Source organism: Lepisosteus platostomus, chromosome 14 (genome assembly GCF_059453375.1).
Source record: "Lepisosteus platostomus isolate fLepPlt1 chromosome 14, fLepPlt1.hap1, whole genome shotgun sequence".
Classification (NCBI taxonomy): Eukaryota; Metazoa; Chordata; class Actinopteri; order Semionotiformes; family Lepisosteidae; genus Lepisosteus; species Lepisosteus platostomus.
Window position 1 is genome coordinate 33466459 of NC_142624.1, and position 24785 is coordinate 33491243.

The 24785-nt window shown below is 36.6% G+C and overlaps 1 protein-coding gene across 20 annotated transcripts in view; it reads right to left on the minus strand.

Moving 5' to 3' along the window:
- The window catches only part of ikzf2 (IKAROS family zinc finger 2), a 62326-nt gene that overhangs the window by 32932 nt on the left and 4609 nt on the right, over nt 1-24785 (minus strand). For 2 of the 20 annotated variants that reach the window (XM_088605763.1, XM_088605774.1), the window contains exons 2-3: nt 20416-20487; nt 7883-7931 (exon numbers count right to left, since the gene is read on the minus strand). Coding sequence is in view for 16 of the 20 variants with exons in the window: in XM_088605774.1 (XP_088461900.1) it covers nt 7883-7916 (34 nt within the window). In the remaining 4 variants the exon portion in view is untranslated. Of the gene's footprint in view, nt 1-7328; nt 7350-7882; nt 7932-10721; nt 10811-11297; nt 13944-14193; nt 14469-14508; nt 14770-14818; nt 15366-15656; nt 15940-20415; nt 20488-24785 lie in introns of those variants that run through there. The other 18 variants (XM_088605768.1, XM_088605765.1, XM_088605766.1 and 15 more) reach the window with 18 other exon arrangements.

The window sequence follows — 24785 nt, forward strand, 5'->3', positions numbered from 1 at the left end:
ATTAGTTGTCCAGACAGGTTTACTACAGTAGCAGCACTATGAACCTCAGAACGTCTGTGACAGTTTATTTTCACTGTCGCAACAGAATTTTTATCCTGAAAAACATCTAAATAACGGGTGTCGATTTGGGATTGAGGGTCAAGTGGAAACAAACACCCGCAGACACTCCAGGACTCAGGAGTAGTCCAGGACCAGGATTGTGAGCCACTGTTCCAGACAATGTAGGGATGCATAAACAAGATGGAATCAGAAACACTTAAGGGCCTCAGAATTCAAACTAAGCGATGTAATGCATGGTGACACACGGGTTAACATTACTGTCTTGCAGTGCTAGGGCAATGCAGGGTTCAGTTCCAGGCCCAGGGCACTAACTAAATAGTTAAATCGGCTTCTGGGAAAATTGGCCCTGCTGTGAGTTTGAGCTTGTGTGTGTGTGTGTGTGTGTGTGTGTGTGTGTGTGTGTGTGTGTGTGTGTGTGTGTGTGTGTTCGTGTGTGTGTGTGTGTTTCTCTGCATTTTTCCCTGCAATGGACTGGTGTCCTGTCCAGGGTGTACCCTGCCTTGCACCCGCTAATTGCCGAGATCCTGAATTGGAAGAAGCAGTTCCAAAATTGAATGGATGGATGATGTAATGTTAAAATTGTATAATGTGCTAGGAAAACTCACAACTGTGTTCACCAAGGAACAAGAAAGATGTTGCTGCTTTGTAATCACTCCAGGAAAGACCAAACAAATACATCCCTGGCTTAAAGGTATGTCCTAAAGCAACAAACTAAAAGAACGCAATCTTTTTCATCTTCATAAGAGAAGACTACGAAGCAACCAATCCAAGTATTCCAAACAATGACAGGTATAAACCTGTTAAACTTCTTCAGGACCAACAGCGAAAAACAAACCACAGGACTCTGCATGGAAGTATTTAAAACTGAGAATAAAAGACAGTTCATTACTAAAAGACTTGTGGATGTCTGGAACAACAATCCATTCAGCCATGTTGTTGAAACAAATATCCTGCCTCCTTTCATCTTTCTCAGATCCATGTGCTACTGGGAACCAAACAAGATGAACGATTATAATGGCCTCCCAGCTTTGTACATGAGGTTAGCATGCTTACACGCATGATCATGGTGATATATAGCTTACACATCATCTTACACATCAACACAAATCATCTCACTTTATTACAGATAAGTCAATTGTGTTGAAGAAGTGACTATGGCACAAAATCACCAATAAAACTATACATTCATTTTTCCTGAACTATTTAGTTTGGGACCTTCTTGTATTGTTGTCTGCTGATCAATATAGGCATCCTTAAAGTAAAAGACAACCACCATCCTTCCACTAAGGCAGTAAAAGAATATTCCCCAGATTTCGCTTCAACTGCACTGCTTTGCTAAAATAAAGACTTCAAACCTTAGTGCATTTTACGGCGCTCTTTTAAAAGCAGCTATTTATCTTATGCTCTCATTAAGACTTAGACAATATTATTTTTATATCGTGATTATCTTTATCGTTTTTAGTCAATTGAAGTTGGTATTAGTAAGACTGGAAACGCTGACAGTGAACAGAAGGGGTGACAGCGGATATGTAGGAAATCTCAGGTAACAGACCTCCCCTGGCAACAGCAATGTCACAGTCCAGATTTCAGTAGCAGCGGCTCAGCTCATTTTCCATGACCACACAGCTGAGCTCAGAATCCCTAGAACCCTAGATGCATTTACTGACTGTAAGCTGGGCTGTGTTTAGGAGAATTCAAGACTCTTCCCACTCTTTTCAGTGGGTGTGGTGGTGATGTGGGGGTCAGTATTAATTCCGAAATTGTGGTTCTGCTGTATTTAGGTGGATTTGTAAAAGACCGTATGAGTGATATGAAAACACTGAATCAGACTGTGTTATCCTGAGTCATTCAAGCACTTTTAGCAATCTCTTTTCATCTCATGCTTAGTGCTCACTATGGAGGTCAGTATTAGGAGCTTGAAAAGATGATGGAGACTTTTATGTACTTAACATCCACAATGAACTTGGATAATTCACACAGCATTGTACTTAGAAACTCTTTGATTTCGAAGGCACAGAGAGTAAAAACCTCTTAATTAAGGTTCATATAACTGTATACACAGTTTTACCAAAATCTTATTTAGTATTTCTTCTAGCATTCACACCAAAAGGCTATTGGCACAATTGTCCAGACTTTAATAACAATTCTAATCAAATAATGCCACTAATATCCAACTTCACAATTAATCAATGTGACTTTTTGGCCAGGACAATAATTGTTGTTAGTTTTTATGCACAACTTATACAACTACACTGTTGTAAATATTCTATAAACATCATATTTATCAAAGTTTATATAGGGTAGACTAAACTCTCTTTTAGAGTGTTAATAATGGATTTTCTTCTATTACATTGATGCATAAGTAGCTTCAGTGAGCACTCCAGATGTTTGAGAATATGTTTGAGAAAATAACTGCTCTGTCCTAATGTCTATACTTTTTGGTGTACTCCAAAAATCTGTGCAAGAAGAATGTGGATGTAATCGCACTGTAAATATGCTAAGTCTATGCAAATGACCCACTCACGACTTGCAGTTACTTGTCATGGTACCAATGAGTTTACTGCATTTTGCCCTAGGACATTACATCAACAAAAAGATACTAAATTAAATGTATCGTCCATTTAAGCCAATATCAGACCAGTACGGTAAAAGTAAAGGGCTTCCCACTAAAACTGCTAATTAAATAAGAAGAAAGAAAATGTGAAATGTATTATACAAAGTCATTGGCATTGAATAAACCCAGAGCTAGATGGGACAGAAGCCAGGAGCTGAAACTTTACAATATTACTAACATATCTGGCTGATGCTTTTATTTAAACCTACTTAAATCTGCACCCATTCATGTAGCTGGGTCCTTTACTGGACAGCTCAGCTGCAGTGTCTTGCTCACAGGTACAACAGCAGCGTCATCCAGAACCTCTAACCACAGCTCAGCGCTGCTGCCTAGTCAGGACAATGGGGCGTAACAAACAGCCGCTGAAATATTCAGGAGTTATCCCCAAACAAACAACACCTAGTCTTCGCAAGTTCAAAATACAGAGTGATCATGGATCTGGTTTTTCCTGTCCCACCAAGTGTCATTCTTCCTGACCATCCCTCAGCGTGTCTATAGAGCGCACATTCCTTGCAGGAAATTCCGATTTTTTTTTTTAAATGACTGAAGACTGAAGTTACAATGAGTCTTCAGATTTCAATAATTAATCTCCCAGCCCTCATCAGGTACAGTAGGTCCCTAACCTCAACAAGGCTGACTAGTAAGATCCTCTCCTGAACCGAACGGTGGAGATCTACAATTTTATTATTTTCTCCCGAGGTTCTCAGATTTTAGAAAGAAAAACAACACAGACAACAAAAGACCAGTTCAGTTGTCAGGCAGGTAATGCCTGCTGTGGACGCTACTGCTGTAGGGAACAGACAAAAAAAAGGATTTGTGCTTCTGATGTTTTTCCGCAGACTAGATGCATTTTGCACGATTACCTGCGAAGAGTTGAAGATGTATTTTCATTTATGGTATCTCCTGAGTCATCTATGCTAATTTCAGAAGAAAGCCTACACTGAAACTCTTCAGAAATGCAGCATGTGTTTTTACTACTATTGATTAATTCTGCAGTACTAAACGGTCACAGCATTTGAGCACTATACAGTATTGCAATATGCTACAGAATATGTCACGGCTCACTTTCCCATTTGGATGGTTGCATGTGCAAAAGATACACAGGTTTAGTGGTTTAAATCACCCTAAAACAATGCCACCAGAAGGATCATGCTCTGGGATTGTTGCCGTCATGAACATCACAATATCAAGTCACTAAGACAATCAGGATCTGTCATTAACATCATTAACCCCCCCCCCCCCCCCCCCACAGCAACACCAACTGACAGGAAACACCTGTGATTGACTTAGACCTGGTCAACTGTGTGCAATAACAATGGAGAGACCACCTGAGGGATCACTTAGTCACAGCATTATCTGCAGCTGGTAACATAAACGGTGAAGATTCTTTAACCCAGTTGCAGCCACTTGATAAATCTGCTGCCAATAGCCAAAACAGACCCTCCCCCCAACATAAAGCCATCACATCAAGCTGCCTGACGGTCGTTACCATATCAAAGCTGATGACAATTTACTCAATATTAGAACAGAGTACTGTCTGATGAAATTTAGCTCTGTGTCTCATTTAGCAATGCTAGAATGTGTGCACAGAAGAAACCACACAAGGTTTATTATGCTCTGTGTATCACAATGGCATTGCTTTGAATGGGGTAGTGCAGTGGTATTGGGAATTATTAAGGCTACATTAAGGAGTTAGACTGTCTTTTATTAGGATAATCTCTGTATTGTTAAGTCATATCCCAAGAACATATAAGATAATTTGGATATTTGGCTACATTTGGCTAGTTGTTATCCATAACAGGCTTTAAAATAAAATAATTTTCAATATTTTAGATTTAAGAGAAAAATAAACATCTTTATGGCCAGCATTCTCATTACTTAAATGAATGTTAATGAGTTGAATTAATAAGGATGACAAATACCATGACAGTACAATAAATTAAAAAGTGTGTCTGTCCAGAACCCATTCAGTATTCAATTATTACTATTACTATTTTAAAAATGTTTTTATCTCTTAGATGAATATACTATGAACCTATAACACACCTTTCTAAGGATATTTTATAAGACATACAGTACTGTAATGGTTTCTATGTATTTTACATAGACAAACAATAACAATAATGATACTGTACATGAATGCCTGTTGTCACATATAAAAATTCCTGCTACAGTACATGCCTACAGTATTAGTATACTAAACTTCTGCATAGCTTATTTTTGGAACTTTGTATTCCTAATAAAAGATTTGTTAGAATTACAGGTGTTTTCATTTTTCATTTGATGCATTCATTCAGGGTACCCTTGGCACATTAACTCTGACTTAAAAATTTCCTGCACAAAAAAACAAGAAAGGTTGTTTGACTGAATTTAAAATGAAGCATACTGTACTTAACATCTTTATCCACTATTGCAAATGTCACAGACTGTAGTCTATTGTCAGCAAATGCATAAACTGTTTTTAAGCTATGACTTTAGTTAGATCCGTGAATATTTAATAGGAGATCATTCTTCTCCCCATGGACTAAAATTTTAATGTGTCAGCTTAAGCTCAGAGTTGTTTTATCTTAACAAAAAAAAAGGAAATGAAATTTAGAAAAACAAGACACCCTGAGACACCCTGTTTTTTTCTACTTATGGAAAGAGAGAACCTCTTATACAAATATCATCAGGATTTAGTGCTCTGAAGGCAAACTCAGTACTGTACGTTCTGAACTGATGGTTCTGAAAGCAAAGCAAAGAGCAAGGATGGTACCTCTTCACACCTGGTACAGTACCACCCTTCAGATTATAACTTTTACAGGAAAACACAAGATAGCACTTTTGAATCTAAATACGATACATCTTTTTCTTCTGTAACTAAAATGCAGCCACTATTTTCAACCAGATGAATAGTTCATTTACCTTATTAAAGTTAGAAACAGAAATAAACAAAAAAATCGAAGCACTAAAGCTGCACAATAAATCGGACAGCAGTCCCAGGGTTATCACCTAGCTATGAGATCGAAACAGAATTACTTATCACCTTTGGCTTTGATCTTCATTATCAATCACACAGTGAAGAGCAATATATTATACAGAAAACATCCAAATGGTGGCACCTTCAATGGAAAGCACACAGTATTTCTACGGAAGGATTAGGACAAAAGCAAGAAAGCCCTGCGAAAGGTTGTCAGGAAACCTCTTCTGCAGAGGAATTGAAACCAGGGCTTGGATATCTAAGGGCTTACGGGAGAGTATACATGTCTATAGCAACAGTAACATGAAGAACATTAAGGTTACAAACGAGAGAAGGCTTTGTGATCCCTTTGTGATCATTCTGTACCAAGTACAGTAGTAAATAACATGATACAGGATATTGTTTTCCTGGACATATAACTAACTGTCAAGAGTCGAACATGTTATTAAATGTCAAGTGATTCCTTTGGCCAGAAGAGTCTTCCAGCAGCCTTTTTTCTGACATTCGGAGCTACAATAATAGTCAAGCGTCCGACTGTAATACGACTGTAATTAGTCCCAAATATTTTTTCCGGGGTAACTGGGAAACAGCCCACCAGGGAGCTGGAACTTAAGATCCTTCAAATCCGCAAAAGGATTTTATTACAATTAATTTTAATTCAGAATTTTAATTAGGGTTTTTCTCAGATCCATGTAAAAACCTGAGTGGCAAAAGTTTCACATTTATATACCCTTGACTGGACACCCCATGGACATATGATAACCATTCTATTTAGTGCAATCTATATTAATATACAGTATGCTGACATGCAAATCATAAGCTCATTGTTTTAATGTGATGCATCGTTTTTGTCTTAAAAGCTGTTAAAACAAACACAGCTCGGGACAACACTGAAAATTGAACGGGGGTCACTTTCTTTCACTGGGCCCTGTCAGGCACAATTTTGGAACTTGGAAACCCGGTCAGATTTTATTATCCGGCGAGTTTTGCGACGTGACTGTTCAGGAACGTTCCAGGTCTCTTCTGAAATGCTGAAGCTAACACGATGAAAAATTTTCAAGAACACTGTAACAGAAAACTCATCTCCAAACTGGAGTCTGTATAGAAGTCACAGATGGCCTCTGTCCTCGCTGACTCATTCTGCTCACAGACTCTGCTCTTGGAATGAACCTCTCCTTCTCCGTCTAAGCCACCTGCACTGCAGGTCAATTCTTCTATTAGGAATCGGAAAATCCCTTGTGTTTTCACAAACAAACATTATCTGATCAAAACTGTTTATTGATACCTTCACAATGCTGGGCGCCTACAGAAAACCAGAGAAGGAAACATGTAGTGTAGATGGGGTGTGAGATAGCAACCCCTCTACCCAAAGGAAAAAACACAATATCGTACAGCAGTTACTGTACATATATACTGCATTTACAGTATAATTAGAACTGAGTATGTCGCATGAACATTTCTGAAAGGTGTTCTAATGGAGTCACTATAAATTTTATTGTATAAAATCAATTTATATACAGTATATAAACAGGAAGGGAATGAGAAAACAGCATATCTGAGCTTTATCCTAACCTTTGTCAACTGTTAATGTTCAGTTTTTATAGGAAAATTTATAGCTCATTTGGTTTTGTGATACTAGCAGGCAGCTAGAGACCCAGTGGTATGAATGAATCTGTAAATGAATGAAGGACTCACTCAGTCTACAGTGCCTGACAGCTGTAACAACAATGGATATCAAAGGAAAACACTACAATTAGGGGTCATTTGAGCAACACCATTATCAAGCCTGGATGAGCAACAATCATTCTATGTAACAAAGATAAGAATATCACAAAGACATTCAGAAGCTTAACCTTTTAATTCTAAAACACAGAAAGCTAATCATTATAATTGTGCAAGTAAAGAACCGAATAGCCCATAAAATATGTTCCTTTTTTACGTGAAAGGATATTTCTAAGACCACATAATATAATCTCCAATGTAATCTATTTTTATAACATTTCAGAATTTAAAAGTTCACACGTGTTTTTAATATTAAACGTAATATCATGCTAATATACTTTTAGTTCAGTGAGTTAATAATAATAATAATAATAATAATAATAATAAAAATAAAATAAGTGCTTACATTTATATAGCGCTTTTCTGGACACTCGACTCAAAGCGCTTTTACATGTAATGGGGACTCCCCTCCACCACCACCAATTACATGAGTTAAATTACATATAGATTATTAAATTTAAACTTACTAGCGAGATAGCCATCTGTAGCCTCTGTTTCCATATTCAGGGATCAGAACTGTAGAAATCAAAGCGAAAAATCTCATTAGAAAAAATATTTTGTAATCTGTCATATCTTTGATAATGTGAATTAAGTATGAAGTGTTTTCTAAAGATACAGTACTCTCAAATTTAACCCTAAACAAAAGAATGATTTCTTTCAGCTGGAACGTGGACTTTGTTAAAGCTTTAGCAATGTGTTAAACTATTATAAAAAAAAGTTTACTGGCGGCTCTTAAAAACAAAAGGGCTGGTCTTTCTTCCCTGTAGTGAGGTTTAAAATTAGATCTTCACAGAGATTTGGTCAAACCTGATTAAAATGTACAATATGCGACTTTATCCATCTACACTATACTAGACAATTGATTCTAAAAAGAGCTCTACAGCTGTAAGAAAAGAATTATTCTACCAGAAATAGAATGCATTTCATCAAGGAATGTACTATTTTAAAATCAGAATTCAGAAGGATCCCACTGCACCTTTTTAAACCTTTCCAAATATTAATAATGTATGATAGGATATCAGCAGTGTTAAGTGTCCTGACATGACTGAATTGTCAAGGTAACAAAATCAAGTAGAATGTAGACAATATTAATTGTCGACACGTTTCAAGCCAATGACCCAGTAAAGAGTAAAACAAACTTTTCATCATTTTACCAACATGACAGTATTTATTAAAAAGATTTTAACCACACTTTCGTTCACTACTGCAGCAGTTTCTTACATATCAGATAAGCAACTCACTATTGAAATCTCACTTCAGTGGAATCTGAATGTCACTGATTTGAAAAGGAGCTGATTTTTTAAATAACTCTACAATTAATACAATTATAATACTGATTTCATAGCAATAATTAATAGTGTGTATAAGAAATCTATGATGATTATGTCGACAGTTTTTTTAATGTACTTTATCTCCAAATCTCCACCTCCACTGGTGTTAAGACAAAGGGTTTTAGGTTTCAAGCAAATAAAAGTGAACAATTTTATTATTAACTACTACTGTGGTGTGATTTGTTAGTTCTGGTAACTTCACATAAATCATGCTTAGATAACCATGTCTCATTTAAAAAAATAACCCATATTGTTTTTATGCCATTTTTATTACAGCTCAAATTTAATCCAAGGACATGTCACTTTTAATATGCTGTAATTAAAAGTTGCATATGTGAAGCAACAAAGATAAAATCTAGGCTAATCAGTCACATTAAGCCCATTACAATATCAGATAATGAAGAGATTTGCAATTAAAAACTTTGCACTACCCTATATACTGCACATTCACATCAGTGACAGTAATTCTTCATGCATTGTCAACTACAGACCAGTTTACAGGATGAGCACAAGACTGCATTACCCTATGCAACACAACTATACAAAACCATCAACACTCAGACATTTCGCAATATGATGGATATAGCAACAGATAATAATTTAGAGCAGTTTCCAGGAACATCCTATTTACAATACATGTGTTCCATCACTATGGACAAAATAAAGGATACAGGATAATCCAAGGAGACTTTACTCCATTATTTAAGAATGGACAAACTCTCTCAAGGGAGATTAAATATCTTTGGAAACAGGATTCTAAACTGAATGTAAGAATCCTCGTAGTTTCAGGTCCTTTTAATGTAGGTTAAATACCAAAATTAAATCTTTCTGAAAGTACTGGTGAACTACGAATTAACCACTTTGGTTTGAAGACTCAGGACTTTAGCACTGAGTTACACAACTTCCTCAATGTATTTAAAGCACCTTTAATAAAAAAAATCATATGGACCTTGGGTTTTTATTTTTGGTCAGTAAATATATTACACATTAATGGAGTCCTAGTCAGAAAGATGTACATCATATTTTCTGAAATTACTTTCTCACTAAACCAAACAAATAAATCAATAAAATAAAAAAATATTTATGAATGCAGATTTATTCTCAACTAACTGGTTTTGAATTCTTCTGAAGGCGGTCAGTCTAAGTGTTCTTGAAGGAACCTAAGGCTATAAAACAGCGTAAACATAATTTTAATCCCAGGCAACCTTGGAAAACTTGGCTGAATGTAAATATTTGTTACAAAAAAAAAACTTGTTTTCCATTACAGGTAAAAAAAAAAATCCTGTCCTCTTCGTTTTCTTTTTCTTCAGAAATTGAAAATATAGTATTCCTGTTTTACAGGTAAATAGATTCGGATCACACTGACTGGCTAGTTAAGGTATCCTCCCACTCTGGACATTAATGTCAAAACTGACAAGTGCACCAACAGTTTCACCTCTTGGTTTAACATGTTTCAACACACTCAACCAAACAGCAAAGAGATAAAGGTTCTGAACCGCCAATCACCCAAATGTGTGACTTCAGCACTCTGTCCTTTATTGCTCCATCAATACAATTTCCCTTAAATAAACCTGTCTCGTTAAATCACCCTCTTTTAAGGGGAATTCTCCTTTACAGGCATTCAGTCATAATCCCACAGATGGTGGTTTTGCACCATTGGCTCCTCAGCCAAGCACAGACACCAAATGTCTGAACCTGCGGTTCTCTTATACTCAGTAGGATTACAATCGCGATAACTCATCATTGGTGGGGTAAAATGAACCCGTCTCACAGCAAATTAACCCAGCTCGTGTTCCCCGTGAGGGGATGAACAATCCAATATTTGGTTAATTCTGTTTCTCAACGATAGGAAGAGCGGACATCGAAGTCATTAATTTTAGCTGGGCCAAAAGTAGTCAAACACATCATGTTTTTCTTTCTTCACTTCACTACAACCATTTCAGTAAGGGAGGAGCAACAATAATATGGTATTTACCTTGAAGCACTTACAGCAATCCCACTCAAATGGATACTGTACTCCTGTATTAAGGTAATCGGTCTTATAGGATGCTGACAGATTTTTTCCTAATGTTATGAAATAATATGTCAGTCTGGAAACAATTTCCATGTATTATGCATGTAATAAACTCATGGTAATAGTAAAAACAAAATAAATCGTTGGCCATTACATACAATGCATAATATGGACTAAACAGGAACGTTTTCTGGAATTGTATGATTATTTTTTACATTTAGTTAAAACATCCACTTAGTAACTGCACAGAAAGAAAGACAAATTTTCTTTGGTAAAAACCATAAATAAAAAATATATAACAGACTTCATGCATCAATCAGTAAAATGTCCCACTTCCTTTAGGATGTCATGAGCCTTTTCACAATTTAAAATGTAATCACATGAGCACAGTGAAGCATTTCTTAGAAGTATGAACAAATATTCACCTGCTCCTGCTCTTTTCTGTTTCTTTTTTTACAACACTATGCTGTAGAACATTATTTAAAACCACCAAAACTCGAATAAACTATTATACGGGACCTGGCAGGAACAACTCACCTGTGGAGGAAGTTTTGATTGAACAAGGGAAGGAGACACTGACTATTTACTTCAGATAGACCAATCAAAAAGGATGATGAAAGCTGATGACCTTGCAAATTCTATTTTAAATATTAATGCTGCCGGCTTTGAGACTGTATTCCTGATGGAAAAACAAGATTGTAAGATTGACGCAGAATCGTGGATGTACTGTAGTATTTGGGGTTCTCTTTGCAGGAAATCCAAGAGGATTACTATTGAATAAGGCACGAGAAAGCAGAAATGATCTGAAAGCCATTAACATTTCGTCCTCTGAACTGATTCAATCTTTCAGGTTTGCCTTTGAGTAACGATGGGTGTTGTGACTTGAAGAAACTGTCAAGGGTGAACACACATGCCACGGCTCTCTATACTCAAAGGCCCTCACTCTGTGAGTGGGGATGAAACGACGTTTTTTTCTTTCCATAGGATGCTATGCGAAGTGGGCCGGCAATTTCCACCAAGAATCAAAAACAGGTTAACATATTATTCCACTCCTTTGCAGTTCAGAATACATCGAATAATAATAATTAAAAATCACGTGTTGTATTTCATTGCTGCAGCCGGAAGTTTTTGCAAAGTGAGAATTACACGGGATTTTGTTCAACAACCGTGGGCAGAAGATTCTGTTTACAACTTCAGTTTCTTTGAATTTTTCCTCTGAACAAAAGCAGCATATATTTATATCAATCTAGACACACTACCGTAGACACAACTGGAGCACACAAAAGCACTAAAAGTGCCCATCAATGAAGTCGGGTATCTCAATGCCCATCAATGAAGTGGGACCTCGATGCCTGAAGCTTTTCATATGGGTACCACCCCAAGATCCCCAAACTGCTCTTGCTCTAATTCTGCCAGGTATTACAGGGAAAACATTTGCTAGCTTTCTGATTCCCACAATAACTCTTCCCCGAGTGGATGCCCATTAGGAAATTGGAAATTGCTGTGACCCATAGGTCACTCATTAGTTTTGCAACACATGCCGATTATGAACTGCTGGAGAAACAGAAGCCCTGGCTGGCCAGAGCAATCAGACAGATTCACTTAACGTGCCTTAAGCCTTTTCTACCAAATTAGGTAGACATAAAAGGATATACCAAATTGGACCCTGTTGGGGGAGGGGGAACACAAAAATCATTTCCTCTTCTTGTGATGACAGACAAATCACCTGAAGACGGACTGAAATGTGTGTTAGATGTGTACTCAAGATAGTGCGATCTATCCAAAGTATGGCATTACCTGTGTAGTCATTCCTAACTCAGTTCATACAATGAAGCGATTTAAATTAAAAAACGATCAAGAGGAAATTGTTGTGTTTCAACCCTACTGAAATCCTTTCCAATTAAGCTCTAGAAGAAATCCTTTGCTTTACATTTCATGGACCCAACATTCTAGCTCTGCGTCTGTCATAATTTATATAAACACACTGTATCCTCTGTTGTTCTTCTGAAATCTGTATTTATTTAACTTTCGAGTTTAACAGTTCAAAATGGGACAATTAATTTGTAGCATTTCAAACAATGTTTTGTGAAGTGTGAAAAGATTGAATTAGAATATTGCTTTGCTCATTTTGGTGTTAAAATATGTGCACCATTTTGTTCTTCACATGCATACTTACTACACAAATCACATTTGAAATATGGCCACTTTCGTTGTTGTTTTCAGAAATCTTAAGTATTAAATGCAACGAGCTTTAAAACGTTTTTAAAAGCCAGGCTTATAAACGTCTGCCTATCCAGAATCATACCGTTCAGCCCTTTAATAACAAAAGAGTTTGTAAATCAGATTGTGAATATCCATAGTAACACAGCACGAACCCCACACACACAAATTGTACCAGCTAACAGGTGCACAGCACACAAACATACACTCACACTGTAACAAATGAGCATGCTGGTGAAAAGATTAAGCAACCTTTGCTTCAGTGAAATCAACAAATTCTAGTATAATGTTAAATATTTAAGTATGTACTGTACTTTCAAATGGTTTTCCAAAATAGCCAAATTAAAGATGGTACGCTTGCAACCAAAAAACTAAAAAAACTCTTCAAACAGACAATGTTTAAAGTCCTGATTTCAATAACAGTAACAACAGCTACTGTACTAGCAATGGATTTCTAGAAGTATTAACAAATTAATACACTACTGGACTTGCTTCATGATAAATCCTGAACAGCTTGTTTCTTTTTTTTTATCAACACGCCATCCTGTAAAATGTCACTTAAAACCATCCAAACTCGGCTCTTGCCTAACATATTGCGTATTTTGTACGTGTTCGAGTTTGTCGAGGGACCAACATTTTTCTGGGAGAATTTCCACAAAAAGAGTTCCTGTAAATAAAATAAAACTGTCACAAAATAACATGTCCGAAAAGAGAGGACTGAGGAGGCAGACCTGCTCTTGCCTAGTTCTTGTCTCTAGGCATCGGTTTCTACAAACAGAGTGCCCACGTACATTATCATCAGTTAGCTCAGTCACTGTATGCTGGCAAGCACAAATGCCTCTCAGACCTGAGTCTATCAACATAGCCTATACCCTTGGGCTGTTCAAACGCATAATAAATATATACAATCTCCATCTGGTACTACTATTCGCCTTTTTTTTAACTATAAGCAGAGTCATGACCCTAGATGCCACCACATACAGTACCGAAAATACTTGAGATAATTTCATTGGTAGAAAATCCTCTGCTGATACTTCACACGTAACAATTGATAATTTCTTAAAAACGATAGCACACGAAACTGCACCAAGTAAATCAACAGGTTAAGGATATCTTTCTTGCTGCGTAGCTCTGTCGGGATTAGCCTGTGACTGTCAGCCTCTGACCAGAGCCCTGAAGATAACGCGTTGTCTGGGATTTGCCTTCTACTTACTTTTAAAAAAAGCAACGTCAGTTCTTCGAGTCAGAACGAACAGGTCCCAGGTTAAAAGCTGTAGTCTGTCCCCTCTGAAAAGTTCCGATTTCTGTTTATTTGAGTAGGCAGGTAAGATTGCTTCGTTTTTTCTTGCTATTCTCAATAAGAAAAAAAAAATTAAAAAACTTTCACCCCGCCTCGTTTCCCGAGTTGTTCAACGATAACCCCCCCAAAGGAAACAATGACAACACGCCCCCTCCCTTGTAAATTACTACTGATGATCCTAATATGAAAATTATAATCATGTATTTAAATAAGTTAAAAAAAACGCACAACAGGGGGAACGCGGCTACCAGCTCATAGAAGAGGCATCTGTTTAAACGACTGGAAGTCTTCTTTATATGTTTTTCCTGCTTGAAAATCTTTGAAGAAAAAAAAATGAAGCTTTCTTTAAACTCTGGCAAAGTACCACATGCGTCAGAAGGAACAGGAAGAGAGCCTGTTCACCAACTAAATGGTTAAGTGCACAGCAACAGAAAACACCTCAACAAAATCTTTTAGGTTACTTCCTCCGAACTAAACTAGCCTGTCAACATTTCCACTGTACCCGAAAACCTGAAAAAGCTCTGTCCGTTCACCGCACCTGTAGAAGTTGGGTGTCCTTTTTTTTCCCCCTGAGATTAGACTTGTATGAATAAATCATGTCATAGACGCACGGAGGAGGAGGAAGAAGACAGAAAACGAACTTTTAAGGGATGGCTATTAAATAGGAGAAGGGAAGGTCATTCGCAGCTGTGCATAAGAAAGCGATTAACCAAGGAAAAACAGGATCCACCGGTTTCTAAGGAATCAGCCCAGAAAAAGAAAAAGGGGAGCAGCCTATATGTTAAAACTGAAGCCAACGAGTCAAGGCTAACTTCTTGGGTTCTGTGGCCCCAGATCACAAATAGACAGATTTTTGGACCCACTCAGACAGCGATATCTTCACTTGTATCGCGTCTCCATTCCCACTGAACGTACTGTACAGTATGCATCAGCGCTCGACATACGTCAGTGCTTAAAGCTCTGGGATATGTGGATGTGCTGTAGAAATTAGCCCGCCGATAGCACCGGTTTAACTGATTGATTAGGAATGACAAGCCGGAGGCATACGACCTCATATTAGCAACGGTGAACCAATGCAATAGCACAACTTTTGCGTCTTACTCTACAACACGATCCCGGCTCCTAAGGCATATCGGTACCTCTTTCTACGGGTCAGCAACAAGTGTGACGATCGACGATGAGCGAGGCGACATATCACAAGAGAAATTCAGTCTTGGTGATGCAAGACTCTTTCGCGATGTGACTGATCAGAGTGACAGCAGAAAGGTTGTGTTGTCCTGTAAATTCTGCACCATTGTTAACGCTGGAGTATTTCATTTAAGACAGATACCTCCTGGAATATATTGTTATAACGCTGTTATATTCTTTTTTTTTACCTTAACAAGGCAGGAGGTGAAACAGTCCCATTACCTTTGCTTTAGATCTAGACATTGCGCCAGTTTCCTTTTTTTTTTACTGTTGTTGCACAAAAGAAAACTATTTTTTGAAAGATAACACATCTATAACAATAGTTAATCCTGTTTGCACTTCCTCCATCTTCCAAGCCAGGCAGGCGAACGAGCAGTGGCTATTCTGGGAAACTGGTCTAACGCAGAGAAACGGATCCCCCAGAGCGGCCGTCGTGTACTCGGCAATCGATTACAGACAGGACTTCACAGCCGAGACTAGAAATACACGATACGCGTGTTTTATGCTGTTTGACAACAATTATTATTTGAAAGACAAGAGCGGTCATACAGCAGCGAGCCTGTATGCATGTTTTTTTTTTAGAAAGACACGGAAAACCACAAGTTGAATAACGCAAAAACAAACCGATGCTTGATGCGCTGCAATTCATGCAATGGAATTTCTACAACTTTATTAAGATTACTCATTTTACTGTATTTACTGTAGTTCTTACTCAGGGTGCATTCGATAATGCACAAGCATCATCATACATCTCTAGCCACTGTTCAAGAAAGAGCAAGAAATTAAATTATTTGAATTGTTTTTTAAAACTGATATTGTGCACAAATCATTTATACTGTAAGGAGTTAACACATGATGCCACCTTCTATGTAATGACCATCACAAATAAAAAAAAGAAAAACGCAATTTAAGAATTCCCAGTCCATTATTTCCTCTCTGTGCTCTCATTACTATTTTAAAATCCAAGTTACTAATTTGTGCTCTCCTATATTACTTAATTATATTGCAGTTCTAGAGTGTTAAAAACAATGACCACGGCGTCCTATGATTTCTTCAAACCATACACAGCTGATTTTGCTATTACATTTTGTTCAGCTTCAAACTAATGTATTTGTAACTATGATTCTTAATTATTATAAATTTGCGAGTGCCCACATGCAATATACAGTACTGAAAAAACATGTGGTTAATATATAGTATAAACTGGTTTCTTTTTTGCTGGATTGATAGGTTACAAGGGAAATATACCCATTCCATCTGTCAGAAATTGTAAAGGAGATCAAACATTCCTGTCTTCAATGTGAAAAATAAAAAATAAAAATAATCACATATTAAAGAAACAGAGAGAAAACCCACACATATTTATAACAGCTCAAATCTAAGCACTATGATGGGTGGCCTGTAGTGGCCATATAGCAGGATTTGTACAGGAGATCACCGTAAATAATTTACTTATTAAATCATTTACTTATTACTTATAAGTCTTTTGTTGTAAAATTTCATGACATTTACTTGGAATGAAATGCAGCCTTGCGTGGACAAAAAAACGAATGACAAAAAATGGATCTGGATCCTGGAACATTAAAAAAAAATGATGAAAAGTTTACATTTGTTAAGTCTTTATAAAATGTTCATTAAGGGTCACCTGTAAGGTTGTAAGTTTTATGTACCTAAATCTAATTTCGGAAAACGATTATTTCAAGACGGTAATAATCCAGTGTTATTTTTCTGGATTTTATTCTAGATCGTGATCAGAGAGAGAAGCAGGGGAACAGATGATGATCTTGGAATATGACAAGTACAATGACAGTATATACAGTATATCAGCTTTGCCTGTCAAGATGATGGAGGAGGATGAACTTGCCCCCACTTCCAAAAATATACTGAAAAGGGGCACAGGTAATTTCTAGTCGCTGAAAATGTGAACGAAGCAGATAGACCACAACATACTGCACCAAACCTTTCACAAAGTCAGGGACAGTAAATTTCATCTATGCTGAAATATTAGTTGAGGCAAACGGTAGAGGTTTACATGCTCAAAAATAACAACTTTTGTGAAGAACATAGTATTTAAAAAAGCTTTTTAGAAGGAAAAAAGAGGAAATCCTTCCGTACGCAGTTTCAGACGAGTTTAGATTGTCTTGCAAACCCTTTTACAAGGACTATGCAATGACACCCCCCCCACCTCCCAGTTTGTGTCTTTGGCTCCCTCTTGTGGTTACAGGCCTGCATGTCATATTCTTCAGTTGACCCATTTGGGTGCTACACCCACATTTAAGGGAAGAAACTAAATTTCTACCAGAAAGTAACGTCAGTTCTATGATAGGAAAATCCTTTCGCTTATATGACAGGAACTACCCATGATGCCTAAATCATAATTAAGGATGTGCACTCTTTAGCAGGTCTCTATTAAACAGAATAGCACCTAGGTGTCAAACATTCTTTTATACTTTTTCTTTTTAGCTCAGTTGCTGATTAACTACGGAAATTCAAGCACTGAAGAAGCTGGGGTGGGGAAAGAAAGGTTTTTACCCCAATTCTAGTGCACAACCAAGCCGGGTGTGTGTGGCCTCCATGCAATTCCTTTACACTCCTGGCAGGCACAGATGCCATAAGAAGGGTACCTGGATAAATGGGAGTTGGGTCATCAGTCTTTCCCGAGATTGTCATATTCCAATCAAAGATTTGCCGTTTTTTAAAAAAAAACAGGCTTTACTGAGCAGTGCCTCATAGCCACAGTGAAAAACGCTGAAGGGGAGTGCTTCTGTGGGTCTTTCCTTGTGCTCTTGGTGTATCTATTTGTGTGACATCTGTGAGGTTTTTAAAACTTTTTCTATTTGGAACCATGCAGGAGGCTTTTTAGAGTCGGGACATAAAGTAGCTCAATCATGTCAGGTGAAGAGCTGTAAGACCTTGTCGTAAGTAGCACACGACGTAGTGTGCTGACCACCTGGTAGGAAATGTTTGTGTTCAGATCACCGCATTTCTATGTGCAGTAATCATGCTTTGAATACCAGCTGATAAAATGTTTTTTTTTTTTTAAGAATAATGACTCATTAGATGCGGGCACAAATGACAACAGCTGAGCCAGTTCCATTGAATGACAAGCTACAATCTTCAAGATCTGAGTTCCACTTGAATCTGTGTCACTGTTTTAGGGACATGATGTACAGGGTAGTAGTGAAGTGAGATAAAACTGACATTATTCTGGTTATGTTGCTGACTTTCTTACTTATTGTAACCCTCCAAGTAAAAAAAAAATGTCTGGTTTCAAATCATAGTGGATGATAAAAGAAAATGCGTCTGGTTTTAAAGGGGTAAACCCTTTGCCTTTTGCAAAGAAGAATTTTACTTTCTTGTATTTTACTGTAGCACGTTGTTTTACTTTCTTGTACTTTACTGTAGCACGTTGTAAAAGAGATACTGTATGTTCCCGCATACAGGAAATTAAAATAACATTTTTATTTCAAATTAAGAGTTCAGGAGATTTTGAAAAACAAATTAGTTTTCTGACATAACAAGCAAATCAATTGAATAGTGAAATAAAAAAAAAGAAAAAGCAGTCATTGTGTCATCAGCTCTTGCACACAATGAAGGATTGAACCAGAGAAATTGATCTATGGGAGAGTTACTGTATCTTAAATAAATATTTATGTAATTACAGTCTATTTGAATGAGTACTCTCTACATAAACCATCAGCAGTCTGAATAGCAATGACCTGGTACATACAGTATTAAAGATCAGAGCTCCAATAACTACCCTCTAGAAGGTACGTACTGTATACTCAATAGAAATGAATTATACAGTACAGTATGATATATGATGATCAATGCATAAAATAAAACTTTATTTGTTTTTAAATGTTTTTTATAAGTATGGAAAAACAAGCAACAACAATAAAAGGAAAGTGGTAAATATTATAGTATCAGTAGATTTTAATTGTAATATCTATAGATGTGCTTTATAGAGTACATACTGTATTTACCAGCCACGTACACTGAAAAACATTTCAGACAATATACTGTAGTTTCTAACAGAAATGTGTAAATGAACATGATAGCCGAGGCACATCTGTTTGGAGTTAGAAATGTATTTCTTCATAAATATTGAGCAAAACAGAAGTTAAAGACTATATTATACGTAGCGTATGAACAACAAAATTACAGGTTGCTCAATATACAGTAACCTTATAGTACGATAAACCATGAGCATAGAATTTTGTTCACAATAAAGGTAATGAATAAGTCTTGTTATGGTGGAACTATTAATGTGAAGACAAAGTACCTGTAGTATAAAGAGTTACCAAATATTCTAAGTATGCTGATTAGAATTTGTCACATTATATTGAAGTCTAATTCAAATGTTAAGTTATGGGATCCAAAAGACATACATGTGGTACTTTGTAACAGCTGGATCTTTTACCCAGTGATCACTGGATTGAATTGCTAAAATGCTATAGAATGTTTGATTATCAATGTATCTGTCCGTTTACCCAACATATTCATTGCAGGTGCACAATGCAGTACACAAGCAAAGTAACTCAGGCGTGGATTAAAACAGGATGTAAAAAGAATGCAGAATGTAGTACTAATGTGTTGAGCAAAACTATATTTATTTTCAATAAAATCAATAAAGCCCAAACCAGGAAAAATGAGAAGAATTCAAAGTCTGTTGCTAGTGATTTTTTAGAAGGCATTTCAACAGCTGTATTTAAATTTTGATGATCAACGGAGCTTCAGTGAATTCATTTGAAACTACATAAAACACGAAATGAAAACTAGTTAACTAATTCTTCAACTTTTTTTTGCAATTACTTAGAGTTGTGTTCTGATATACTGTAGCAGTCAAAATATTTTATAGGTCTACTTCTTTTCAATAACCTAATACTATTTAGCATTTTCCATCAGCTTGCTTTAGCCAAATATTTTAGGAGTAGAATTTATTACCTTGTGGCTGAGTTTTCTCCTTGTTGGGTTTATATTTTTCTTCAGATGTCCTTACCTCAAGATTCTTGGACTCTGTTATAAAAATAAAAATGTAAGTGTTTCTTATAGTTAACGCCACAAAGCTTTAGTGCTTACTATTTGAAGTGGAACCTTATTATCAGATGATGAAGTAATTGCAACAGCACATTCCATGTTCACGATAAAATATCGATAGTACTTGTTACTCTGAAATTGAAAGATTTTTTTTTTAAAGATTGTTCTTAAGAACAAAGCCCGTTCTCAGGTTCAAAAATGTCAGAGTGGCCCTATTATTACATATTTGAAAAATTCATTGAAAAACAAAATACATTTATTTGAAGGCACTTATTTGAAGGCTTGTTAATCAGGTAAACAGAGATAATGCGATACACTATACTCGTATTGATTTGAAAATTGTGCTGCACGTCAGTAAACTAAAGACAAAGAAGAGAGTGCAAACCTTTTCATCCAGTCCTTACTCATTCCAAAGCAAAACTAGAATACAGTGGCAAAGATGTCAGCACAAAAGTTCCTAAAAAGGTCCAATCACAAAGAAGAAACAGTGGTGGGAGGTGGGGAGGTTTGATTGGGAAATACCCTTTCTGGATGAGCTGTATGGCTGGATTCCCTTAGGACTCCTCTTGGGAATCTCAGGAAATCCCTTCTACTTCTACAGTATTTAAATTGCCCCGATAAGACTACGTGAGTTTTTGTCTAACATGGCGCAGATGACAAGATTTTCAAACCGCTGCCCTTTGCTCTTTCCTTTTGGTTCATGGCTCTTCTGTGACTCGAAGTGCTGGAATCTCCCAGCCGACTGACAGACACATCTCCCAGCGGAGCTGGGTGGATCCACACACACATGCACACTGCATTGCCCCTGAATATGTTGTGAATTTGGACCATCAAAGCAGTGATCACAATTGACAGGACTCATTTGCAGAGAGCATTCTCTTTCAAGTGAAGAAGTTTCCACTGTAAGCTGTTGGTTGCAGAGACATGACTCTGTTTGAAGGTGAAGGAAAACCGTTACAAGCCCCCTCCCTCCCTCTCTCCCTCCCTCCTCACCACTAGCACCAGCAGCAACAGTGCACTGTGGTTTCTCTCTTCAGGGCTGCACAGGGTTTTTCCATACAACTGTACTGAGAGGCATTAACCCTACAAAAGCCACCTGGGCAGCCTTTAAGGTGTTAGTCTTCCCTCCTACGCCAAACCAGAGATCCTTTTCATAGCATGCATGCTTTCCATTGAAATATACATCTCGACACGATTTAGGAAAAAGGAAATGATGCGTGTTGAAACCGCTCTGCAATCTGTTACAGTACTAGCACTGTAGCTGTAATATTATATAATCTTTTGGGTCATCATGACAGATGAGTTTACTCATTGTTTTATTTTAACTAAACGCTTGTCGCACTCTCTTAAATCTTAAAGGATTTTACGCTTTTTAAACAAGGTTTCACCAATTATCCAAACCACGACAGTAGTTAGGGCTAAAACGTGTTTACAGCACGGAAAGGGGACATGGAAAGGTTAGGAATGAAATGGCAAGAAACATTGCTGGAAAGCTGCAATTGCTTTATGCTGCAATGTGCTATTATTTCTTTGTCCATATTTAGCTGTGGTTATAACGTGGAGAACTGTGTATCTCAGGGCACCGTCATCACTGCCCAGGATCTCAGAAATTCATTTTCACAGTGATATAAATATCTAAATCACTCAAACAGGACAAAATAAATACACAGAATTTTGCAAACACTAAAGAGATGAACATTACCTCAATTTTATAGTTCCATTTTCTTGTGAAAGTACAATTTTTCATTTTGATACGTTTTATTCTTTGACTCTGCAACATAAAAAACGAAAATTGATATGATATTGTCATGCATAGCCAGGGAATTTAAAACAACCCGATGTTCTGTGCTTTATTTTAGCTTTATGTTTCAATTGTACCAGCATTATCAAATGTCTATTAACGTGAACCCCTGTTGTACAACAGCTAACAGGAGAACAATAAAATGTGTTTTGAAAAAAACATTCATATTGAGGTTGTGCTCAGCAAGAATTCGGATTCTCCATCCACAGAATTACTGCTGAGACAGTCAAGTCATGGCGTGTGGAACCCCAGGAGTCTGTGGTGTTCTTACAGTCTCGGAGGGTATTCTTTAACCACTGCACAAAAGGGTTTAACATTCAGCTTCATCTAACATGCAGAGGTCAGCAGGTGCCTGACTTCATACACACAGTTCTATGCATTTTGCACAGGTCAAAGGCTCTTGTCTAGAGCTTCCCTTACCACAGTATCAGCTTTGCGTCGCTTGCAGGCAGCAAACGCGTGCAGAGATGTATAGGTACAGAAAAAGCATTTTCCATGAATGTTCTGCAGAGTGCACTGCCCTGTGTGAAACCTGTTACAGTGAAAAGGTCAGAAGGGTTTCTAGGCTTTCAGTACTATAGGAGAAAAAAACAAACTACTAAACCACTTTATTTACACCAAGGAGAAAAACAAGCAAATTATTTTTTTCCTTCTTCACTCAGTTTTGCACCTGTAAATAGTTAAAAATAGCAGACCTATTTTCCTAAACAAAAGAAAATATCAAATAAACAGCTTTGAATAAGACATAAGCTTTCTTTTTATTTCCAACATTCTATTCCTATGGCTTTTCCATAAAATTAACTTGCATTAACCATTAATGTACCGTTAACAATGTTTACTTGTGCAGTAATTGCATGATACACATTCTGGCATTAGATATTTATTCCTTCGTAGCCATTGTAGTATTGCAGATAACTGATCCTTACATAACTGATGTAATTAATAAATAATATAGAATATTAAAATATAAGCAGTCTGTGACATATATTGCTTGAGCCATGTGAACAAGATGTAGCAAATAAAGAAAAAAGATTCCAAGATCACATATATTTCATATTTAATTGAAGATCTACTTAATCTCCACAGGCATCTTTTTAGTGTTATGGTCATTTTTTTCTCAATATTTACAGCTATTGTGAAAATGCATATACTATGGCAGGTAGTCTTTAATAATCCACACAATCTAGGAATCATAACATATAATACAACAAACATTTATTTTTATATGAAAAATTAACTTATCAAGCAAAGATTTTAAAACTTCCCACTAGGTTTTGATAAATGATAATACACTTTTCTCAATGCACACAAGTCTTTAAAAAGGTGATCTATATATAATCTGAAAATGTGCATATATGCTCAGTATTTTGATATATTATACTATACATATCTGGGAAAAATCAGATTGAACAGGTTCAGTTTAATTTCAGTATGGTGATGAAAGTTAATTGCAACAGTTGCTCAATTGTGCAGTGAACCATCTTCACATTTGCCTCAGATGTAACTGCAGTATATGAAAAAATATATGTCCTTACTAAGTGATTTTAGGAACTTTGTGATTATGTATACAGTATCACCTCATTCAATGTCTTGCACTGTATCTGAAGAACAGCTGCCCCTGGCTCTTCATGCTTATAACTCACAGCACATAAAAATGCTGGGTCTACAATAGAGCTCAGCAGTGGTTCAGACAGGAAGCTCTTGAAATTCATCTACTGTGATGTGATCTTTGAATTGAGCAGAAATCCCTCTTGTGGCTATGTGGAAGGTTGAGGAAGCCCTGGACAGAGAGGGAATTGTCTTTGTTAAGCCTGTTTCTTTTACAACAATACCAAAAAAACATGCTGTGGCACACAGATATATGACATACTGTACTAGAGGTTATCTAGCTAATCAGGTTAAAGACAATTTTATGAACAATGGCTTATTTCAGTGATGTTATTGAAACTCAGCAGACATCAGTAGACTCCCATTGTGTGATGAGCTACTTACTTACAACCCCATCATCCAATTTTAATGCTTTTGGCTTTCTTTAACATGTGCTACTCTTTGGTTTTGTTTCATTTTGCATTTTTTTAAATGTATATTTTTTATGGAAAAACTAATCTTTTATGGAACAAATCAATGTATATTTCAAGGTTGGGGAAAAAGAAACATTCCATATTTTTGGACAGAATCTTAATAAAAACCTTGGTGACCTTTAACATTAAATATAATATTAAATATACACTTGCTCTTTAAGTATACAGGGGCGTTTGTTTTTATTGTTGTTTAATGCGAAACTCATTCAAAATTATTGCTAAGTGATTTGGTTTGATTTGAAAATTTGGTTTGATAATGAAACAAAAGCACAACAGTTAAACAATTCTGAAATAAGGTTTGCTTTGGGTATTGATTGAACTGCTGGTCAAATATCCCTTTTTTTGTAACAGGAACATGAGTGACAGGAGGTACTGATCACTCCTTATATTCTTCT